Source organism: Plectropomus leopardus, chromosome 12, assembly GCF_026936395.1.
Source record: "Plectropomus leopardus strain MGB_pleo_1.0 chromosome 12, ASM2693639v1, whole genome shotgun sequence".
In the NCBI taxonomy this organism is placed as follows: domain Eukaryota; kingdom Metazoa; phylum Chordata; class Actinopteri; order Perciformes; family Serranidae; genus Plectropomus; species Plectropomus leopardus.
Window position 1 is genome coordinate 26980691 of NC_142187.1, and position 25339 is coordinate 27006029.

The 25339-nt window shown below is 40.2% G+C and overlaps 1 protein-coding gene across 2 annotated transcripts in view; it reads left to right on the forward strand.

Annotated features, from left to right (window-relative positions):
• Window positions 1-25339, forward strand: part of ccdc24 (coiled-coil domain containing 24) — a 39558-nt gene that overhangs the window by 3177 nt on the left and 11042 nt on the right. For both annotated transcript variants that reach the window (XM_088085781.1, XM_042498494.2), the window contains exons 3-8: window positions 3199-3383; window positions 8861-8965; window positions 9078-9173; window positions 11271-11325; window positions 20394-20457; window positions 20902-21019. In XM_088085781.1, the coding sequence (XP_087941907.1) occupies window positions 3199-3383; window positions 8861-8965; window positions 9078-9173; window positions 11271-11325; window positions 20394-20457; window positions 20902-21019 (623 nt within the window). The remainder of the gene's footprint in view (window positions 1-3198; window positions 3384-8860; window positions 8966-9077; window positions 9174-11270; window positions 11326-20393; window positions 20458-20901; window positions 21020-25339) is intronic.

Here is a 25339-nt window from a genome sequence, read left to right on the forward strand (position 1 = left end):
ATGCAGCCCAGTCTACTGAGGAAACATTCCTTTCGAGGTGAATTGCATAAGAGAGGTCATGCCATGTGCACTGAAGACCAAGTCTGTAGCCAAAGATTTCACACAGATGCAAAGAATTTCTCTTATCAGCACTTTCTGTGGGATATCCAAATTTTTGTATTTGCTGTTTCCCCTTCTGACACAAGGAAAGCTCTCTCCCTCTGTCTGCCTGTCTTTGTTTTTACTCTCCTCCCTGCTGCCATGTTGTATCATTCGTGTGTTCAGTGGTGAAATCGCTCCATCTGTAGATGTTATCAGCCTGCAGTAAGCTGAGAGGGCAGTTGCCATGTTTACAAAAAACATGTGGGGTCCGTCTTAGCTTTCAAGCCGTGCCATGAAGACACTGATTGCATATTATTTTTGTAGTAAAAATTTATGTAAAATGTAAAAAGTCACATGTGGCCACTATAAAACATTGTCGATATGGAAGCACACAAGATTCCCTCCTTTTCACACACACCCATACACTCATACTCAGAATTTAATGATCAAATTAAGTGTATTTTTATATGACAAAAACCGGATTTAAAGCATTGTTTAAGGAAGCATTCAGTCAGTCCAGAATGATGCAGCTCACACACACACAGAAAGGGGCCCAGCAAGCTTAGTGAGTCAGGGGGTCGGTATAACAGGGTTAAAGAGGCTAATCCTTAACTGTTGATAAGACCGTTAGCGACACGTATTCTTTGACTCGATTGCGTGTGTCCGCGTGGAGGAAAAAGATGTGTGTGCACCATGTGTGTGACTTCCAGTGTTGCTCTGATTTCCTGTCACCCACAGTTCAGTGGATGCAGTGGCCGGCTGTGTGAAGCCTCCAGACGGAAAGAAAGACTTAAAGGCTGAGAGCTTTAAGAAATTTCCAGGGGGAAAAAGAAAAACAAAGCACGGGGCGCCTTATTCAACTGCCAGACTAGTGGATACAGGTTTCCTTTAGTTATTACATATACTGCAGGGTGGATCACTTCCTTTCCTCTTTTTTGCCCTGTCTGTGTCTGCCTATCTCCACTTCTTTCTTCTTCTGTTTTTTTTTGTATCCTCTGTCCCTGTTTCTCCTTCAGCCATGTAATGGATTCCATCCCTCAGTGAGCCACTGTGAAAAGTAATAGTTGATCTGCAGGCAACTCCTCCATTCCTCAACACAGCCATTCCTCCCTCCATCAAGGTCTCCATTGTCTCCGGCGGTTAGATCAGAGGGAACATTAGCCTCTCTTTTCAAGTCTCCCTACAAGGCCAGCCTCTCCGTATCTCCCTCTTCACTTTCACTACTCTCTCTCTCTCTCTCTCTATTCCCAATGAAAAGTTGAATGTGTTCTAAAACCTGATTTAAATAATTCAACATAATAGGTTTTTTAACTGACAGGTTTCTACAGCTCTCCCTTAAAATAGCTCTTGGATGAGATCAACAGTCTCACAGCAGAGGGAGGCAGAAAAAAATGATCCAGGAACAGCTTGTTAGCTAGCGAGCCACGAATCTTGTAACATAAACACCTCAACACCTAAAGACAGAGGAAGCCAGTGTGAGTGAACAGGGCTGTGTGTGTGCAGCATGCTGGTATGCGAGGGCACGCACACACACTGAGACACACGTGCAAGGACCAGAAATGGTGTGTTTAGTGTCCTCCGGTGTATCCCTTTGAAGTGAAGTCTTTGAGTGCAACATGACAGAAATGATTGGCAGGCAACAGGTGTGGAGCCGTTAATGGTATCCAGAGTTCACTGGGACTCAAATGTACAAATGCATTTAGACACAAAAGTTCCTTTCTTCTTTTTTTTTAACTGATTTTACTCTGAGTGTTACATTTTGGTTAAATTAGGATTTCTTTTAGCACTGGTTTGTGTTAAAATGCAGAAAGCAAGAGTGTAAGAGTACACCCATGGTCCTGGGCTCTCAGCCCTGTTACCAGCTCACAGAGGAAGTCACGCATAAAGACCGACCTTTCCCACATTTTTTTTTCACAATTCCTTGATCTCCAGTGATAATCCCACTGTAGAAAAATTACAAAGATTAAAAAGCTGCCCAGTCCTGCAGCAGCAAGGGCTGTTTGTTTAACGATATGGCCAACCTGAAGTTCATAATGCTCAGTCGATGCTACATGTGGTCAAGTGTTCTTTAGTCATAATTCAGTGGGAACGCATGTTAACACGATGCAACAGTGAAAGTGAGATATATTGGTTTACAAAGCTATCAAATTGTTTTATGTGGGACATCAGTAAGGCTCGGTGTTCTGAGATTTTCAACCAAAAGATTTTATATTTCTGTGCATTTCTAAACAAATGTCTTATTGTGCCAGAGTGCCATGTTTTTATTGAAAGAAAGTGAGGAGAAAAAGTTAGTCACCTGCAGAACGTGGATAACTGTTTACTTTCAGCATTTGCACTGCAAGCTGGTGCTAATCTTAACATTTTTGTTAGGAATTTTGATATTTTCAATGCCTAGATGCTGGCGGTAGCCATGGACAGAGGCATTATCTTTTTAGGTTGTCCGTCTGTCCCATTCTTGTGAGCATGACATCTCAAGAATGCCTTTAGGGAATTATCTCAAATTAGGCACAAACATCCACTAGAATTTCAAAACTAGACTCCAGTAAGATTTATTAGTGAAAATACATATGTTGCAGGGTGAAGTATTCCTTTAATTCTGTAAATGTAAACAGTGTGGTGTTTAACATGGGTGCTACATGAAAGAGGAGTCCTGTATCTACCTGCAGAACTGAGAATGATCCACACACCCAATATATTTGCTTTTTCAGAGATAATAGACATATAGACTCACTGAGACTCAGGAAAAAAAGGAAATCCTCCAAAGCCTTACCTGAGACATGAAAAGTCCTGCTATCATCCTCAGTCAGGGAGGCTGTCATGAGAGTCACTGGATGACGGATATGTGGATCACTGCTTGCAGCACATTGCAGGTGGACTGACCACTTTAAAAAAGCGATTCACTAACTCAAATGAAAATATCAGCTATCATACTGTCACTTGGTGCAGTATCATGACCCTTAAGTGAAGGTCATTTTTGACCCTTGGGACAGTGTGGTGTACAGACAGTTAAGACAACACAAGGGGTAAGCAGTCAGCTGTGACGTGAATATCGAGCTACTGTAAATTATTTTGTGTATAACTGGTAACTACCTTCATTTACCGTTATTATATTTGCAGGCGGACATGTGGCACAAGATGTGGCAGGCAAGCCATCAAGGAAACAGCGGGAGCAGAGCAGGAACCCCTCTCCCACGTCAGCAGGCGTCCCCTCTAGCTGACCCTCCTGCAGTCAAAGAGCTGGTGAGAGCTGAGGTCAAGATGTTACTTCAGACTCTCAGAGAAAGAGCCAGCAGCGAGGGAAGGTACGTGTAAGATCTCTCACACATACATCTACACTACTGTGCATTCTTAGTGAATTATTAAAAGGTTGTGTTGCCCCAAAACATAAAACATCTTTACAGGCTCGCTGTGTGAGGAGGGCTAAGAACATCATTAAAGACATTACACACCCTGCACATCATCTGTTCAAGCTCCTCCTATCAGGCAGGCACTTCAGATCAATCCTCTCACACACAAATACACTGAAAAACAGCTTCTTTCCCAAAGCTGTGGCGGTGCTGAACTCAGACGTCTCCTCAGTCTGACAAGACTGATGAGCTGTCATCATTGGGCTCATGCAATATTTACCTCATGTCACTCCAAACCACTGACATCACTCCATATCTGTCATACTGCACTTTTACTGGACTTTTGCTGGTGCTGCTGCTACTGCTGTTTGCACACTCATTAGTTGTTTTTTAAGTATAATATAACAATTTTTTTTATACTGCTCCGATTATGTACTTTTTATTGCTAATTATTTATAAGTCCTTATTTTATTCTTTGCAAATATATTGTTTGTTATGAATTAGAAGAAACAAAACACAAATAATAGTTTTTTGTAATTTGCTGTTCAACAGAATTGTATGGACAAAAAAGAAAAAAAAAGACAGACTAAATTTAATTATACAAATTCTTCAATCAAGCAGTAAGTTCTGAGGCTGGAAAATAAGACCAGTGCGTAAATGCCAAGACATGCAGTTTATCAACTGGCCACAAAACAGAGTAAATCCCCATAGACTCCCATGTTAAATTGCCCAAACTTTATAGCAGAAATAAGCATGTTTACAACACGGTACAAAAGACAGTTTTGGTCTCTATAGCTAATTTAAACATTCATGGGGGGTGTTTTTTTTTTTTTTTTTATAACTCACTCCTTTACATTTTAATTAAGGCCCCGAAAGTCACATATGATTGAAGGCGGGGGTGACAGGTTGTCTGTGAGGCGTTTCGATGCTCTGTAAGTCAGATCCAACCCTTGCTCCTCCACAGCTTTAATCTCAAATGCAAATATGGTCACTTCTGGCTCTAAAAACCCAAGATAGCAACAAACGAAAAGCCTTACTCGAAGCTTCAAAACGGCAGTCCACAAACCAATGGATGACGTCACAGTAGTTACGTCCATTATTTATACAGTCTGTGGCTGCAGACCACCACTGTTGTCAAAGAATGTGGTTCTACCACAGCAGTAGCCTTTGTAGAAGTACACTAGCCAGTTTTAGTTTACCCCACTGCAGATAACGCCCTGTCAAAAACTTTCATTGTCAGTCAGTCAGCTCTCAGTTATTAGTCCTCAGGAAATTTACTTTTTCAGCTTTCTGTTTGAATTAAAATTTGTTTGACAGCTACAGAGTTGATAGAGCAGTTTAGTTCCAGAGACAGCCATTAGAGTCGACATTTGCATGATGAACAAATGCAATTTCTCCCTTGATCTACTTTATTAGTGATTTTTTCACTTTTTTTTCTTGGTCTCTGTTCTAAAAAAAAGCGCAACACTCCTAGCTTTTTCACAGCCCAGGAGATGGTATGGATAAGTAGGTGAAGACACTGCTTTCACACCCTTTGCGTCATTTTTCCCCCAACAAAGAGTGCCATAAAATGCAATATGGTGTTCCCATGTCAGTTACAAATGGGATGGAAAGCAGAGGAACAATGGGACAATTATAGGAGGGAGACTTCAATGCATTCCTCACCAAATGCCAACAAACTGTTTTAAAGGCCCAGTCACAGCCAGCCTTTATTAGATTAAAGATATGTTTTACCTTAAATGAAAAGCTATATACTCATTTTAAAACTGTAAAGAATGTACAAATGCCCAAATCTGGCCAGTAATCAGAAGTTTTTTCAATGAAGATTTAACAGGGAGAATGCAATGAAATCTGTTTTTTGTTTTAAAAGCAGTAACCAGGGAGTTATAAACTCCTCAAGAGGTTGTAATAAAACTTTCTAATTGCTGTTTGGTTTTTAATTTCTACAGCTAATCTTACAGCAGTTCAGAAATGGGCTTGCAGCAATTGGCAATTTAATGACATGTATTAAAATACTCGGAAGAATGTCATAAAAACAGTTGGCAGGATAATATTGGTTCGTGACACTGCCCTGCGTCCTTTATGCGGCCTGATTTATGTATGGAAATGTGTTTGTGAGGAAGTGTGTGAGAGAGTCCCAGTATGAATGAGCCAGTAACTATCCCAGCAACCAGCTCACTGCTGTCAGGAATGTTGCCCTGCGTCACCTCTCAGGTTTTGTCAAGGCCTTTTTTTAAAAAAAAAAAAAGAAAGAAAAGAAAGGAAAACATAAGATGGATTGCTTTCTGTTTTAGTGACAAACCGTTTATTACCTGTCAATTTGTCCACTTCTTTTTTATTGTGAGTTTCTTTTTTTCTGTGTCAGTTTATGTTGTGTCGTTAAACTACAGGCTGCAGGCAGGTCTTTTGTGTGTGTGTGTGTGTGTGTGTGTGTGTGTGTGTGTGTGTGTGTGTGTGTGTGTGTGTGTGTGTGTGTGTGTGTGTGTGTAAGAGTGAGTGAGTGCTGACCTATTCTGTAGGATCTACATACAAAAATTACAAATTTATAGCAACACTAAAGCCCATTTCCCAATGGACAAAAAAAATGAAAAAACAAACAACCCACTAATACCCAGTATTATCTGGCTTTTGTCTTTAGTGGGACGGTAACAATCGGCGTTCATAAGGCAGATGACTCTGTTGTCATGGGTATTTATCGACTCCAGCTTCAGTTGGCTTCGATTGGCACTTATGGAAACATGACACTGAACTGGACATGTAGATTTTTAGGTTTTCCAGCTAAACGGTTGGTAACTTTGTTGACTGTTTAGCCTGTTTCTCACTCGACCAAAAACCCTCTAACTTCTACTAGCATCTCACATTTTGCTTTAGCGGGAAAGGTTACAATCAGCATTCACTCCTGGTTAAAATTACTCTGCAGTAGTCACAAGTTTTTATCGCTTCCAGCTCCAACTGGCATAAATTGGCAGGGAGAGAAATATGGCCCCCTTGTGGAAGTGAAAAGTTTATCTCCTTTGGCACAATTCAATGACATGCAGCCTTAAAATACCATCTGTTACCTTCCAGTCAGCGCTCAAACATCTTTCAAACTTTAGTTTGAGATAGAGACTAAATAAGTAATATAAAAAGGAGAAACAACCGTGACATTTTCACTGTCCTCCATGCTGCTTTCTGCTGTTTACTAACCTTTTTTGGCCTGTCCTTGACGGTGAACATGATGCATCAGGAAAAAAAATAAAGGAAAAAAAAAAACATAGAAGGGTATACTTCTATATTGCTACTGGCAATGGGAAAGCAGTCCCAACTATTCTAAACTTTATTTCCTGAGTTTAAAAATCCTGCATGCACATGCCAAGTTGGGTGGAAAGGGGTTGATGCCACAAATTCTGTCAGTCTGTCCTTCATCTTGATGAAAACAAATTTGTCTTTGCCAGGTTTTGTGGCAATCCATCCGTAATAGTAGAAACATTTCACTCAAAACCACAAATGTAAACCTCATCATGACACTGTAGGAGAAGTCAAAAGATCACCAACATCATCAGTGTTCACCCTCTGGGGACCCTGAATGTCTGTACAAAATTGTACGTAAATCCATCTAATAGAAGTTGAGATATTTCAGTTTGTACCAAAGCAGTGGGCCAGCCAACACTGCCATCCCTGGAGCAAGAACAGTTTCAGTTGTGTTTTTACTTAAATTGAAAAATTGTAAAATAAGTCCCCTGCAGAATCTGATCTATTTCATGCATCAAAAGAAATATAAAGTGTATAATGTAACTCCGGCGCTTGTTATGACAGCTCCGTTGACAGGGATTTATTTTGAAGTTATCTTACTGGGGTTTCTTCTAAGTCAGCATGACAGCAAGGCCTGATGTTTAAGCTGACAATCCAATATCCATGAGGCCACAGGTCTGATGCCCACAACAGCACTGTGTCTTATTAAAGTGTCACAGAGCAAGACACGAACCGAGGCCTTACCAGCTCACACATCACAAGTCACTCTTGTAAAGTGCTTCGGCCCGGATGTAAATGGATTACTGAAAGTCCCATTGAGTGGGAGAAATACAGCTCTTTGTTATTGGCTGCGTCAGAGCACTACCAAAAAAAAAAAAAAAAAAAATGCATTTGTGCCACACAGCGTGTGCCAGCACAAATCGCTTTTCCTCTTTGAAGTTGGCTTCGGTATACTTGTTGACCTTGATGCATGGTACTGTGAGTGAGTGTGTGTTTCAGGCCTTTGATCATTCAATTAGGCTAAGTCCCAAGTGTATATCAGCTGAATGGCTTTCAGGAGCAGACCCAACACACTTCCCCCTAATAACACTTCCACTTAATAATGCTCCACAGACCTCTGTTTGTCAATTTATTTCAATTTAATACGCTTTGTTGGCATGGAAATTGAGAAAATATTGCCAAAGCATCAAGATAGAGACCAGCATCTTTCTCTCTTTAATACTCTCCACCGCAAATTGTTGTGTTTATGTGTGATTTCAGTGTAATTTATCAGACAAATTAGCAAAGAACAATCTCCCCTATTTGTCTTAAAGGCCTAACAAGCTAATTGTCAGAAACCACATCAACGGGAGGGGGGTAAAAATAGCTCCCATTCCCATACCAGATTTAAACTGTTAGAGTGTGTCGATGGGTGTGTACCTTGTAAAAGTCCACTGATTTATCTTATTGGCCTTCTCCTGTGTGGTCCTGATGCCGCAGCCATCCACCCACATTCAATCACACACCCACACCTCCATGTCATTGTCTGAGCGGCCAGAAAAGACACATTTTCCCTCATGTAGGGACTATAAAATCAAGCAGAACTGACCGGGCTGTCACCCCACCTGCTGCTGCCTACACCATCTGCTTGTTTCTTTTTCTCACAGGCATGATTCAGAAAAGATAATCCTGCTGTTGTTTATCCTTTTCTTCCAGAGATCAGTTTTTAGATATTGTAAAATGAGCCCAGATCAGAATTCTAGTAATGTTGTGCAGCCTTTAATCAGATCATCCTGCATAAAGAAAGACTGTGCCTATGTCGATTAAAGCAGAGGTATTATACTCATTTTTAGTTTCATACTTGTGTTATAGAATACTACTAGACTACTGCTGCTCTTTAAACTTTATTTGTAGAGCACTTTTCACAAAGGCTGGTGCAATTCAAAGTGCTTTACAAATGACTGACTAAAAATTTAAACAGTTAAGCAACTGGAGGCAGATGTGCCGTAAGAAGTGATGAAAGTAAAAATTTAAAAAATCTCAATAAAATAGGAATAATATAGAAATAAATAATATAGAAAGAAATTTTAAAAAGGGAATAATAATTATAATAAATCAATAAAAATCTTTTCAGAAATTCCCTCATATTAGCATTGAAAGAGCTGCAGATACAGTGAACTGAATTTTTAGTCATCCTTTTATCTGTGCTGTTGTTGCTATAGAGATGGTGAGGAGCTCTTGTCTCGGTACAAACCTGAGACAGTAGACTACGCCCTGAGTTACCTTGACAGCTGTAGCAACCCTGGAGACACTGATAATGGAAGCAGGTAAGTAATGCTGGTACAACAGAACTTGATTGTTTGACTAAAATGTTTTGTCAGTAATTTTCATTAAGTCTCAAATCTCTTTTGATCTTCTTGTGTAAACTCCTTTCTTCAGGCCGAGCTCTCACTGTTCTAATGCTGAAGATGAGATTGAGGCATTGAGAGACAAGCTAAATGTCACTGACCTTGACCAGGTGGTGGACCGCCTCAGGTAGTCTGCATAATGCGGTGTTTCCAAACCTCTTTATTTTGTGACTTTAGAGTGCTCCAGGGATGAGTCCTAAAACCCGAAAATGAGTTAGCATTTTAACTCTCTCAGTTCCCGTGCTGAGAAGTCAGTAGGTTTTTTGAATGGGTTTTTGGTGCCTGAATTAAGGTCATTGTTTAACAAGCAGGACTTTCACATTTTGTTCTACAACATAAAATAAATCTGTAAATTACCTACTCATGAATGTAGAAGCTTTTATGTGTCTTTAAAAAATAAGGTTATTAACAAGTGGCTAAATGAGTCTACAGAACGTCACAATGCCAAACACGGATATACGGCGTCATTGTGGTCAGAATGTTAAAATCTGGTTAAAGCAAACAATGTTTGATGAGTTTGTCCCGCCACAGAAAAATGTGTCAATAATCATCTAGCCAAATTTTAACAATTAAAAAAAGCTCCAAGTATGTAAAATAGGTTTTAAAAAGGTGAAAAAATGAGCAAAATTTTCCACTCTGAGATTCTAGGAGCATGTCGGCTGTAGGCGCTGAGCTGAGCATTGAGCCGCTGTGAAGCGGCAGACTCTCTGCAGCAGCTAAGGCCAGTAGTACAGTAACATACACACACTTCGAGCCAAAAAACGAGCCGCCACGCAGGCATAAACAATCCTTAGCAGCTTACCCAGCAGCTATCCCCAGTTACCAGAGTATCAATGTAAGCTCTTTGCAGATATTATCTCCTTTAGCAGAAATGGCAGACAGTGAAACAACTGAAGGAACTTGGGGCCACCTGGCAAAAAAAAAAACAAAAAAACACCTGGTTGCAAAATTGAAAAGTTGTCTGTTTCCATTTTTAAACAAGTAAACATTATTTTATGGAGCATAATTTTGTTTAATCACTTCATGACTGCTCAGATCTTTGTGGGTCCCCTTGGGTGGTCTGGACCCCCGAGTTGGGAACCACAAGCCTAGAGGATCAACCTGCATGACAACAGGATATACAAGCTGAGTAAGCAACGCATACCAAACCGGTACAATACAAAGGAGCATGCACTGTCTGGACCATCTTAGATCTGTAGCACTAACTAGCAGAGACACATCTTGCAGACTGTGTTTGTGTTTTTTTTCTTTGCGGTATAGATTACTTTGTTAGAAGTGGCATAATTCATTTGTGCTCTGTGGAGTTCCTCAAAGCATTCTCCTTTTCCTCTTTTTTTCACCTTAATTGCCCTTCAGCTCTCCTCAATGGCTTCTGTCGCTGCTCTCCCTCCTTCACACTCCATCCCTCCTTTCCTTCCTCTGTCCCTCACTTTGAGGCCCACAGGGCAACACAGTCACTGGGGCTACCCTGGAAGAGAGCCTTCCTCTCTCTCTCTCCTTCTGTCTCACTCTCCTCTCCCTCTCTTTCCCATTTCCTGACTCGACCAGAACAAAAGGCCCCATTGTCAGAAAATGATCCAAGAGCAGGCAGAAGTTTCTTTTTCATGTGAAAGAAGTGAATAAAGTCTACTACGGTTATGTAACCAGAGAAGGAGAAAGTGTGTGTTGGGGGAGAGACGGAGGGAAAAGAAAAATAGGACACTGTATCCTCAGTACCCTTTGGAAAACTGTAGAGGATAAACTCTGAGCAGTCACCAAGTGCATCTGTTCTGTTGTAACTGCCTCAGATGTGTGATTGGGTTTTTGCGCATCACTCTGCTGCTGTGTGCTCTCTAATATTTTGAAAATGAAATTTAGTGTACACTTGTCACAAATTTAACCACTGCAGGTATATATAACATTTTGCAAATTTCATTATGCTATAATTCAAATTAATCATACTCACAATATGCAGGTAATCAGTATTAAATATGCAAATGCTTTTTTCACACAAGAAAACAAGCAGTCATTATCTAAAGGAGCCACAGCTTCTAACTAAGGTGTTTGGCTGTGTGTGCATGTTGTGACTATCAAATGCACAGTTTCCACTTTGACCTAGATTTTAGTTTTTGGCTCAAAAGTTTTTAATCAAAAACAACTGGAGTACTGAGGGTAAACATCAAGGCTTTCTTTCTTTTTACCTATCTTTCTGTCTGTCTGTCTGTCTGTCTTTCTATCTAACAAGGTGTGTCATGACGGAGGAATGCGAAGCGTTGAAGAGGCTGGTGAAGCATTTTAAGGTAAAAAGAACACGATGAAAAACAGCCAACTACCAAATGAATGTTTAATCCTCTTTGTTTTTCAGCTGCCAGTGCAATACTGATCCAAATCCTACATTATTTATGGGAAACCAGGCCAAAACCAAAATATTGATTTGCTATACTGATGCTGCTGTGAATATATTTTACAAGCAGAATCCATGCAATATAACATTGTAGGCATCCATAGTTATGATGCAAGTTTTGACTGCCTGTTCATATTACAGTATATGTACAGTTTGATATTCAGGCATAATTTTACCTCCTAAATTTTAGAAGAGTGACTAAGTGTGCACACATCCAGACAAAAATATTCAGGTGCAAAACACAAAAGTCTTCACTGTGAGGCACAAAGGAGAGCTGCACACTGTTACGTTCCATAAAAATAGTTTATTTCTCCTTTTTTTTCTTTGCAAGGGAATGTTTCCATCTTCCTCAGACCTGCCTGACTTTACCCTTAAATTTCCCCAAAGCTTCTTTACACATCGGGAAAAAAAATCACAATACTGGTCTTGTTTAAGTTAAATACTCTTGCTTGTTCTCCTTAAGTCATTACACTAAAAAGAAATCTAGCTACATCATTCTGTGAATGTTACCCCAAACTCAGCCTGACTTATTAGGTTTCTGTGACCCAGGAAACATGAGATCTAGGGCTGGTTGCACAAACAGATTTTACGCCTAGTCTGTGGCTGAGTCGGTCGTAACTTGGTGTTTTTAGTTCGACCTGATAGTTACACTGATGTACCAGATGGAAGTTTTACGCCTGGTCTTTTTACACCAAGAGCAGGTGTAAAGTCAAAATCTTTACTGTTTTTATGCAACCTGATTCACAACGCAGGAACCACAAAAGTTGAAGAGCAACCCACATAAACGTTCCTGCTGAAGTCTATTTTTTTTATCAAGCTAACATGCAAACACATCCCATGTCCTGTCCAGCAGCCAAACAAACCTTCACTGGTAAAAAGTGCTCAGGTAACATCCGTTGTCAAAATAGATAGCTAACTAATAAGCTGGTCAGCTGCAGCAGTGTATAAACTCACCGGCAAATGACACTCTGGTTCATTGATAGCTCTTTGATACTACTGCTAACAGCACACTGTCCTACCATGAGTCATAAGCCAACTTCGTTTTCTTTTTCTCTCCTTTTACTTTACTAGTAGAGCTTCGCATGAGGGCTGCTGTCAGTCCGACACAGACACGCCTCCTGTGCAGTTCTATAAATCTTTTAAAATTGTAAAAAATGATGTTTTCTACACAATATTGATCACTTCTATTAAAAAATGCTTCCTTGCCCAGAGGCATTCTTTTTCCAAAACAAGAAAAGTTTGAATCTCTCTTTGGACTCCTTTAGATAGATTTGCTAACTCTCTATTGGCACGAAAACCCTTCCAAGGTTTCCACACACACACATACACACACACAGGAAACCTGCGACGGCTCAGGCTAACGTTGTTTTTTTTTCCATTGGTCTGCCCAAGAGATTTCCAGTGCTGAGTAAGATCGATCTCCTTCCAATCACTCAAAAGACTTAAAACATAACAGACATTTAGACACACACACACACACATTTACAAAGAAATAGACATGCACATCTACAATCTGGCTGCACTGTCATGCTTGTCTGGCGTTATGAGAGAGTGAGTTAGTTAGTGGCCAGATGTGGGAGGTTTCTGCAGACCAGATGTGGAAGTTATCTCTACATACCCTCAGTGTGTGTGTGTTTATGTGCGCGTCTGCCTGGAATTGTTACATATATTACCAGTGTGTCTGGAAACAAGCCAGAAAACTGTATATAGAGGAAGAAATTACTGACAACAGTCTCTGTGTTTTAGATGTTAGAGAACAAGAGTGAATATAGTGTTTGTGCCTGTTGCATAAAGACCTACTTATGTAAAAGTTGTTAGGACAAACAAATAGGAGTGATGTGATGCAAAGTTAAACCTGCTCTGTAAAATATTGTATGTTGATGTTACTGAAAATAATAAGGGCAACAAATTGCCTTGAAAAGGAAAGTAAATATCACTATTGATCTTAAGCTATGTTTACTTTATATGTAAGTGTTAAGTTTATATGAAATTTAGCTGTATTTACCTAATTTTGTGAAGTTGTTGCAACCTAAATGTGGCAAGGGAAATTACCTTGTTTTTTCTAAGTGTTAGCAACCAAGTTAGTCTGACTTAACTTGATCACAGCAAAGAGGAATTTGGCAACGATGAAGTTAGGAGTCCTGTGATTTCTGCTTTGGTAACATGTTTAAGAATATGATTCACTAGTTTGCAACACGCAGAAAGACTGATTTAATTACACTTGTCATTTTTAAGTTGCAACAACTTTACCAAATAAATATGACTACATTTTGAGTAAATTTAACAAGTAAATATGAAGTAAACATAAATTAAGACTGCTCGTTATATTTACTTACATTTTTCAAAGCAGTCAGTTTCCTAGATTTTTTTAAAAAGTGAAATCAACTTGTCAGAGTTTACAGTGAAACAGTGCTTATATTGTCTGTGGAAAAACCTCATCAAGTATTTTCACTGCAGGAAACAAATAAAAGAAAACTGGGTGTAGGAAAGTGCGGAGAGGACATTATTACAGCAGTGTGTTGTTCCAGTCTTGAAGACCTGAGGGTGTGAAGGTAATTATAGGGAGGCTTTCCTCAGCTGTCATCATGAGGCATTTACTGTAAAGGCAGGTAAATGTGTTTCTCAAAAGCAGAAATGTGACACTTTCCCTGGAATGGTGTCCTCAAGCAAAAGGTTGCTGTCTGATGTGTGAGCAGGTGGGATGAAGCTGTGGCTCAGGTGGTGCTCTTATGGCAAGAGTTTATTGTGCACTTCCTTTATTTGCCGAAGTGGTGGATGATGTTAATGCTGTGCAGTGCAAGGCACCACTGCCTCATTTGCTTTGATAACTCTTGATGCCTTGAGGGGCAGTACACTGTAGTTAGTCATTAGTATCTTCTGTGTGATTTTGAGTTTTTACTGTGACATAAATCTTTATAAAGTCTTATTATTTATAAATATGTTAACTGCTCAGTGTAGGAATAAGGGGACACATGTTGGCAGGAATGGAATTTAATATAATGTAATAAGTATGTTTTTATGTTATATTATGCATTATGTTTAGTGGTTGTCTGTCCGGCATATTCTTGTGAATGCAAAATCTCAAGAACGCCTCTGGGGATTTTGTTCAAATTCGACACAAACATTCACTTGGACTCAGTAATGAGCCTTATAGATGGTGGTCATAGGTCAAAGTTCAAGGTCTCTGTGACCTCATCTGTCTCATTCTTGTGAATACAATGTCTTAAGAAAGCCTTGAGGGATTTTTTAAAAAAAAATTGGCATTAACGATCACTTGGACTTAAGGATGAATTGATTATATTTTGGTGGTCAAAGGTCAAGGTCACTGACCTCATCAGTCTCATTCTTGTGAATGCAATATCTCAAGAACACCTTGAGGGAATTTCTTCAAATGTGGCAAACATGTTTAAGTAGACTCAACAATGAACTGATTCGACTTTGGTGGTCAAAGGTCAAGGTCATTTATCTTATTCTTGTAGAAGCAATATCTGAAGAACACTTGGAGGGATTTTTTGATGTTTGATTTTGTGACCTTAAACGACATGTTTTTGGTCATAACTCAAGAACCTTGGGTGCCCACCTTGAAACTGTGCTGATTGTGTGGATCCTTTGTGCTAGCAGGGAGAGGGTGTGAAGCATTCATGTTTTCACAGACATGGATGCAAGTACAACTTGACTGATGCATGGAGGCATACGACCGCATGGTGGTATATCTAGTTTAGTGAATCACCACCTGGAATTAAGAATTGTTGTGTTTTTGTCACCTTAGAATTAGCAGTTTATACCTACATAGGAAGCAGGTCCTTGCCTATGGAGATTCCCATGTTACTCCACAACAATAGCCCATAATGGACAAACCGAACTCTGGCTCTAGACCAGGCCATGTGCAATTTTTTTTAAATTGAAATTGCTTTATCCAGTGTTTCTAGCAGTTTTCATTTTAATATAGGAGAGGCTTAACAGGGAAGGTGGGGAAACTTTTTGTATTGTTTCTATTGATGGGGACTTCTCCTCTTCTTTTCCTGCCACAAGAAAGATGAGATTAATGCAGAAACACCTTATTTTGAGTAAAAAGAAATATACAGTTCTTTCAGTCAGCCACTTAATCCACTGCTTCAAATTCCCAGTACGTAATGTGTTTGATGGAGAAAAGGAATTTGGATTCTGATCCAGATTGGAAGATTTTACCTAGAGTGACAATGCTAAGAAGGAAAAACACTCAGACTTTCCAGCTGCAATCACATTTAAATCATAATTGTTAACATCTGTTTTGTGTATTTCACGGCCCGTCATAATTAGCTGTGTCTGTTGGTGTTTTTGTGAGGAAAATATGTTAAGTGCCAAGACATGTTGTAGACAGTGTTTGCCAGTAATTTGTGCTGTACATTGTTTTTAGTCAAGACACTTAAAGTGTCCTGCTTGAGGACGGTCATGTCTTTCTCATCACGTTTGACGCAGCTGAGATTGCTATTGATTTAGTGCTGTTCCATGCAGTTAAATTATATAATGGTTATTAAATGGAGCCAAATCAGCCATTTAGAGGCTTGATACGGTATGATGACATCATAAATCTGTCCTAAACTCAACTGTAATGACCCATTTTCTCTTAGCAAGAGGGAGGCTCATATAATGACTTGGTCCAGCAGCAGTCCAAGAGTAATGTCAACATACGTACATGCATACAGAACACAGTCTCAGCTTTTCAAAGTATGTGCTGAGTGTGACAACAGTCAGTTGGTTAACTGTATATCCACTACATCATATATAGAAGGCCATCACATAAAACAAGGCTGTCTCTGCAGTAGAAAGATGCAAATACTTTTGAAATTGATGCCTCAGAGAAAAGGGTGCTTTTGCTCAAGAAAACCTTCAGCTACCAGAATGCTATGCCCCTGACTTAATGTGGAATGATCCATGTGAAACAATGGCGGCCGGCCAGATCTCATATTACAGTTAAACTGTAAACTTAAACATGCTTCTGAAAACATTTGAGGCAAGAAATAGCCAACTCAGAAACAGAATATTGGTTTTATATTTAATCAGCGCTGCTTAGTTTTATCGTTTGATCTTGCCATTTGGTGTTTTTTCAATCTCCGTTTTCACTGTGCAGGAAGCAGTATAGCGCCCACTTCCTGTTGACAAACTCTTGCCATTACGGCAAAACGGTGCGATAAAAATACACTTCTAAAAACACTTAAGGTGAGAAATAAGTAGTTCAGTAATGTGTTCTTGATTTATATTCAATCAGTCGTGCCGAGTTTTACTGTTTGATAGGATTTCAGTTTAAGTTTGAGACTCTATGTTGTATACTCTTTGAGTACATGGTGGTGGCGGCAGGGTGGGCAGGCAATATTAAAATGGGGAAGTACAGCCTGTAGTTTGCGCACCAGCCCCCAGAGCCAGCAAAATAACACCAAAAGACATAAATTATGTCATTTAGAGGAGTTTCATTGGGGAAGAAGAGGGATATCTAGGCACTGTTTAGATGGAGGAAGGTTTACCATAGCTCATCTGCACATACAGTAATGAATTGTTAATAAGTTAATGTTTTTAAATCAGTGTAGTGGACACTACTTGCTGGGTTATTATGGCTCTTATTTAATTCTAAAGCCACAGTGAGCTCTCTCCATTGTTCCTTCTCCTTGGCAACATGATGAGCTTCCCCCCAAATTTGGGATATTGTCTAGAAGTAGCACGTCTGTCACAGTTCTACACAAGGCCATTTTTTTCAGTGATGATGTTCTTGCTTTTCTTTTTTTCTGTGTAATTCGAAGGCTGTGATTGTGTTAAGCCAGAAGTCTCATCTCTCTTATCTAATGTGTTTGGGATAACTGAACGTGCTGCTAAAGGTTCTCCATTCATTGTTACTCCATTAAGCTTTCTGCCAGTATCTAGATGTAATTCATGGGCTAGTTCACATGAATGCATCATTTACATTATGTCATGATGGGTTGGTGCTCTATGTAAATCGGTTAAAGAGGCCTATTCTGTTGCTTTTGTCAAAAGGAAAGCTCAGATTTTTTTAAGTGGTGTTGAGAAACTACCATTTTCAGTGTATTACATACAGTCGATGTCAGTTAGCACACTGCATACAAAGTACCAGTACCAGTCAGAAACTAAGCGATGTACTGCTGTGGACTTAGGCAGCAGCAAAATGCACTTCAGCCACTGAAAAAAAGTCCCACCTAAAATAATCAGTATCAATTAAAGCCTACACTATATTGCAAGTATTTTTACCACTCTACCTTGCCATCAAATAGCGATTTACGATGATTTATTAATCCTTTGAAACCTGTATCGACATCACTTTTCTGGTGTTGCTTTCAGACACCTTCACAAGTATTTAAACCTTAAGATATAAGCAAATTGGTATGATTTCTTTTGAAAACATCGGAACAAAGGTTGGCATTGTCCCACAAATTGCAAGAAAGTGGCAGATGTTTAAAATTATTTTTTAAAGAAGCTGGAGAATGTCCAAAAAATCTATTTATAATTATCATAATTATGTATTTAGGAATATTTTACAGAATTATTATTACCATTAGGGACTTTTTTCATGTCATTTCCTTATTTTGTATGTTTTGCTTTTTTTCTTTATTTTTTTCTAATTCTCGGGTACTTTTCCTGTACTTTTAACAATTATTTTGCTAATTTTTGGGTCCTTTCCTATGAAGTTGCTCATTGCCTTTTAACTATTTTTTGACAGACATCAAGCCAATTTGCTGAGGTCTCAAAGGGTTAAAGCCATTAATTTGACTCCTTTGAGAAAAGCAGTCGCTGAACACAAGAGTTACTGGTCTACTACTGCCTCGAACAGTTGGTCAGTTAGTGTTACTATGTGACTTTGGTGTCAAAAAAGGGTTAGTTTGGAATCACCAAAGCCACACAGTAATACAAACTATCTGATAGAGGAAATGGTAGACGGGCAGCTGTAGCATACAGTGAGCTAAAATCACTATTTTTTTCAGTGAAGTCTGGTGGCTTTGATAAGAGCTCCACATGGTTGGGGAACTGAAGCATCTGCTTACCCGTCAAAAAGGCTCTCAGACGGAAACGTAAAGCCGTGAAAATACTCTAAATATAGCAACCTGTCTAGGTTGTACCCCGCCTCTCGCCCAGTATCAGCTGGAATAGGCTCCAGCCCCCTCACATCCCAGTTACGGCTAATGAATGAGCGAATAGCGCAAACTAATGGAACTTTTTTTAAGTGGCTAAAATACATTTTGCTGCTGACCCCCATCTACAGCAGTACATAGCTCAGCTTTCGTTGCAGTGCTGCTGCATGCTTGTCAAAACTGAGGGCATGTTGACTGCCATCTACTGTGATACACTAATTATTGATACCTCATACAACACCACTTCAAAAGATCTGCATAATCACTTTAATAATAGTGCAGATGTTGTAGGTTGAGACCTTCTAGGCTTCCTGTATGCTCTCAGCCAAAGACACTGTCTGCAAGGGACAGGTGGTAATAATAACATTATCAGCTGTGCTCTGTCAGCTCAGGAGTGTAGAAATGTTCCTCATTGTGTCATGTTTGCTGTGGGTGAATAATTTGTCACCAGAGTCAGCAGGAATGGTGTGGTTTTGTTGGTTTAAATTAGGGAGAGATGAGCTGATGTTGATCATGCTTAGAAATTAGACAACTGACAGGTTACACAAGACAAAATATAACTTGTTCACTATTAAACCAGTATCAGCCGTCAGAGCTTGACCCATGTATGACGTTGACTCCAGTGATAGAAAAACATCTAAACTAGATAGGGGTAGATTCTCTGTCAAGGTTCTTGCTGGTAAACCAGTGAGATCATATTTTGCCAGTCTGGTTCGAGTGTACAGCAAAACAGATGGCAGCAATCAATGGCTGGATTTTGTGGCAGGAACAGTGACCCCCGTTCTACTGTTTGTGGTTCGGCATCTGCTGGGGGATATGCTGTGTATGTTGGCTGTGCACATGTGGATTTAGGTTCAAGAGATTCATGTTTGAGAATAATAACAGAAACAACTTTCCTAAAATATCAGCAAGTCAGCGCCATGGTAATGGGTTCAAACCCCACATGGACCACAAAGCCTATTTTCAGACTTTGCATGTGTGTGTAAGAGTTGTTTTGGATTTCAATCACTTCACTGTCAGAGACACCAGACATACTTCGTCTGCAGCTCTGAAAGACAACACAGGGAGGTTTGGGTTTGAATCCCACCGGGAAAACAGACCAAAAATATATGTTTTAGCTGTCAGTCTCCAGGCCTGTGTGTGTGTGTCTGTGTCTGTGTCTGTGTCTGTGTGTGTGTGTGTGTGTGTGTGTGTGTGTGTGTGTGTGTGTGTGTGTGTGTGTGTGTGTGTGTGTGTGTGTGTGTGTGTGTGTGTCTGTGTGTGTGTGTGTGTGTGTGTGAGTGCATGTGTGTGTAAGGGAGTTACTGTAAAGTCTGTGGTTGCTATAAAGACTTTCTATTAGTGTTGTGCTCGTGTAAAATGAGGAGAGGAGGCTGCCAGTCACTCATCACAAACACATGAAGACAACTTTTCAATCAGAAACACACACACACACACACACACACACACACACACACACACGGCACTATGGTTTGCATTTGCTTTGGATATAGATATTTGAGGCCAAAATATGATGGAGGACTGCTGCTCAATCGCTTAGTGGTCTCTCTCTCTCTCTCTCTCTCTCTCACACACACACACACACACACACACACACACACACACATACATTCCTCTTACTCCCTCTGTTATTTTTATCCTTTTTCCTCGTTCCTTTGCTATTTCCGAAGGCTCATGCTTTCTTGAACATGTTTAATACATTTGCCTCCCATTTTTCCACGTCCACTACAGTAACTAGAGGCTGAATGTGGCCTACATTTTTGCTGTAGTATTATGTTAAGTGCACTCAAACTGCATGATTAAACACAAGCGCTGCCTCATTCTGTTTTGCGTCTTGTGTTTCTTGCAGGAAAATTTTAAACAAAAGTGTCGGAGTCAATGTGAATCTGATAAATCAGAGCCGACGCTTGCAGGTGAGTCCAACATTGTAGTGTTTGCTGCCATCTGGTGGCATATTATTGTTTAACACGGTGCGTGAGGGGAGTTCTCTTTAGCTCTAAAATCCCATTTAATCTGTAGCTCAGTGAATAAATTTACAGATGAAATGAGAATGCTGATGATTTTACCCATCCTTCATTAGCTTTTTACTCATGAATGGGGTAAAAAAAACGATTGAGGACTTCAGCCAAATCCATCGACTCTGAGCCAAATGACAGTGAAACTAATTGAAAACCCCAGAGAGCATTCTGGGTAAAACAGAAATTGAGTTCATTTTCAGAACTCAGTAATGAGTACTTGCTTTTTTCCTAATGCACTAGATGATTGTTATCTTTTGATGGTTTTCTTTAATTAAATATGTGACAGTGTGTTATAGTATTTTCAGACGTTTCCTTTAAATCTCATTTGTTTATGTGCAGAGTTGAGAGAGCTGAGAGGAGCTGTACAAATGGACTTAGAGCTCTACCCCTCCTCACTTGCTGCTCCAGCATCATCCTCCCCCCCTCGCCCTGTGAAAGAACAGAAAAACAGAATCAGGTTAGTATGCTTTGTTGTTACGACCCCCCAAAAAGCTGTTTTTAAGAGAGCATTGTCACTGTTCACAGTGTCAAGGAGTAGCAAAAAATAATTCTGTTTTATCATTTTTGAATAAATGTGACACCAAATTTATTACAAATGAAATGAAAAGGGAATGATGGAGCTTAAGAAAAGACAGGCCAGCCACACATCGGGCCAGCTTTCCTTGGCACTCCCCTGAAACCAAAACATCTGTTTTTTGTATGATGGCACCCATGAATGTGAATTGTGATAGAGTCATTGCAGTTTTGTCATTACTGAACTTTAATAGCATTTACTGGGTTCAACATGTCCATAGTGGTGGTGGTGTTGAAGGCATCTGACCATGATAAGATTTGTTTATATTGTGCTCGAGGAACAACGTCTTTCTGTAGGCCGATGCAGAAGTTAGCGTCTTCCTGTTTTCCTCGTCAAAAAGTTTCTGGGATTTGTCTGTTTGATTTTGGATTATTGTAGAAAATAAGCTGTGGCAAATGTTCATAAAATTTACACGTTTGTTCAGAAATATAATCCTAATCTTAATAAAACCACTTTTATAATTTTGGAAGCCTAAATGCAAGGAAGCCTAAATGTGGGGATCCCACCACCATGTCAAAGATTTCACTGCTGTATGTGTCAAGAAATTAAAATAACTTGAAAATTAACCTCTTTCCTTCCTTTAAATTTCTCTTTTTCTTTGGCCTCATAAAAAATCAACATGTAAGTGTTAGAAGTGCCCAAAAGTAATTAACAGATTAATATTCTACATATTGATAGTTATTACTCATACTCTTAATTACTTTTCTTACTTACTCTGTAAGAAAAACTCTCATGAACTATGCTAAAACTTCATTAACAGAAATGCCAATAGACTTGTGTATTTAAGGGTTTTTTTTTACAGTTAATGTCTCTAAAACCCCAAACATGTGTGATGAGTAATTTTCTGTTGCAAACTTTATGATAAATGTTAATAAACATACCAAGTATGAAGATGATAAAACAATGTTCAGTGTGTTTCTGAGCAGTTTGAGATGACCTCTGACAATACATAAGGAAAATCATTAAAATAGAAACTCAATATATTGTAATTTTACATTTGACACTAACAACTGTAGAAAAACTGAACTATGCTAAAACTCCATTAACAGAAATGCCAATAGACTCATGCATTTAAGTATTTTTTTTACAGTTAGTGTCTCTAAAACCCATGGGTGATGAGAAATTTTCAGTTGCAAACTTTATTTTTTAACTTTTTTTTTTTTTATTAATGAATGAAAAGAGATCGGGAGTTAATTAGATCACCCGGAGAAAACCCGATCGAAGACACACAAATAATACAATTTTACAATATTTTTGTGATAAGGGAGAAACTGGAGCACCCGGAGAAAACCCTATCAAGTTCAGACACGAACTAATGAGTTTGGGCTGAGCCCTGAGTGTCCTGAAACCCTAAGAATTGAGTAATTCTCAGGCATATACCCGACCTGCATTGGGCTGCGGTGACTGGCTGCACAGGGTCGCTGCTGCAGGTGGCGACTGGCTGCACAGAGCTGCTGCAGCTTGCGACTGGCTGCGCAGCGCTGTGGCAGCTGGCGACTGGCTGCACAGAGCTGCTGCAACTGGCGACTGGCTGCACAGGGCTGCTGCAGCTGACCACTGGCTGCACAGCACTGCTGCAGCTGGCGACTGGTAACATGTCATCTTGCACAAGCGACCCCTGGGTTGAGCAAGCTGAGAATTCCTGCTGTAGGGTCTCATGTTCAGTGGTGTTTTTGCTCCTCTTTGTCATCATCGCCTTATATTTTGCCTCCAGAACTCTTTCTTTGTCCGCTGTCTTCCGCAGCTTCTGGAGTTCTTTGCGGAGGGCGTTGTTCTGGCGTTTCAAGGAGCTCTTTTCCACCTTCAGGTAGTCATACTTGTTGGCAAGAGCTACCTCTCCTTGGAGGCTGCTGCGGAGCTCCTGAACCTCAAGCTGCACATTGCTGTTGCTTTGACTCAGGGCTTCGATTTCACACTTGATCGAGTTGTGTTTTTGCTCCGCAGCTGCTTCTTTGGAGTGCTGTTTCTGCAGCTTCTTAAGTCGTTTTTGCAGAGTGACATTTTCCTTTGTCAAGACTTTTCTCTCTGCCTCTGTGATGTTACATGTTGCCTTGAGATCACCCAGAAATTTCAGGTTATCCTTGAGGACCTGAATTTCTGTTGATGCAGTCTTGTTCTGTTCCTTCAGGTCTGTATTTTTTCATATTGTCATGTTTGGTCTTCCAGTCTGGCTCATTTTCAAGCTTGCTACAGGATTTCCTGTTTCAAATTGACATTTTTTTGTTTGAAAACATCAATTTTGTCCTGTGTTGACTTGTATTCGTCTTGATAGGTCTTTAGCTCGTCTGATTTGTTCTTGATGCCCTTAAGTTGTTGGTCCAGGGTGTCCTTTTCCCTCTCAAGCCCTCACCCTCTCGAGTTTCCTAAGATGTGTTGTCTTTGCCTTACTCTTTTTCTTTTCAGCCTCATATTCTTCACACAGACTGTCAAAGGGGCTCAGCTTTGTCTGGAGATCTTGAACAGTTTGCTCAAGAGTCTCACAACGAAAGTCAAGCGCCTCATTGGACTCCTTGATGCTCTTGTAATTATTGTAGATGGTGCTCTGCTGGTGCACCTTGCCAGTGAGCATCCTGACCCGTTTTTGCAGGGAGACGCAGAGCTTCCTTGCAGATTTTTCATCTGCTGGGATTTCTTCAAAAGTCTCCTCTGAGACCTCACAGTTTTTCAACTGTCTTTTGATGGTATGAATTTCCTGGTGCAGGGTCTTGAGCTGTTGAGTGACGGCCCACAGGTTCACAGTCATGGCGTTGAAGTTACTTTCCCCATGTGTCTGCTCCTGGAGGAGGTCCATATCGAAGCTCTCCTCGCTGGAGTCCAGCAGAGGCTTGGTGTTTTTCCTAGGACTCGTTTTCTGCTCTATTAAGGCTGGAAAGTTGAAAACACTTCTCTTTGTCCACAGAAATACAGTAACAAGCTGTATTGTCAGTGGAGATGTGATGCTAAAGAATGCTAACACTGTTGGTGAGAGAATGTGTCTCTGGTAAGGCAGCTGACAGGTGAGTGAGACTGTGTCTGTGTGTGCCAGTAAGGTAAAGTTTTATATGGAATGTTGGCGAACTAACAAAGCGCAGTGTTACAGTGACATCACAGTGATGTCACTGTGACATCACAGTGATGTTACAGTGACATCACAGTGATGTTACAGTGACATCACAGTGATGTTTCAGTGACATCAACATTCTAAAGCAAGTGTAACAAAGACACATTCTAGAACACTGTGATGTCACGTAACACTGTGCTTTGTTAGGTCACCAACATTGCATATAAAACCTTACCTTACTGACACATACAGACACAGTCTCACTCACCTGTTCGCTGCCTTACTGGAGACACATCTTCTCACCAACAGTGTTAATCGTATTTCACTGCGCTGCATTCTTTACCATCACATCCCCACTGACAATACAGCTTGTTACTGTATTTCTGTGGAAAAACAGAGAAGTAGTTTCAACTTTCCAGCCTTAATAGAACAGAAAATGAGTCGTAGGAAAAAGACCAAGCCTCTGCTGGAGTCCACTGAGGAGAGCATCGATATGGACCTCCACCAGGAGCAGGCAGAGGGGGCGGCGACTTCAACGCCATGATCAGAACCTGCGGGCCGTCACTCAACAGCTTACGACCCTGCACCAGGAAATTCATACCATCAAAAGACAGCTGAAGAACTGTGAAGTGTCAGAGGAGACGTTTGAAGAAATCCAAGCAGATGAAAAATCTGCAAGGAAGCTCTGCGTCTCCCTGCAAAAACAGGTCAGGATGCTCACTGAAAAGGTGCACCAGCAGAACACCATCTACAATAATTACAAGAGCATCCAGGAGTCGAATGAAGCGCTGGACCTTCGTCGTGCGACTCTTGCACAAACTGTTCAGGATCTCCAGACAAAGCTGACCCCCTTTGACAATCTGCGTGAAGAATACGAGGCCGAAAAGAAAAAGAGTAAGGCAAAAAAGACAGATCTTCAGCAGCTTGAGAAGGAAAAGGTTGCCCTGGAGCAAAAACTTGAGGGCATCAAGAAAACATCCGAGGAGCTGAGGACCTATCAGGACGAATGCAAGACAGCACAGGACAAAATTGATGTTTTAAAACAACAAAATGTCAATTTGAATCAGGAAATCCGGGATGCCACCACAGAGCTCCAGATGAGAGAGGATTGTAAGAACAAACTCAGCCAACTGGAAGCTGAGTTGCCAGTCCTGCTGGAAGAA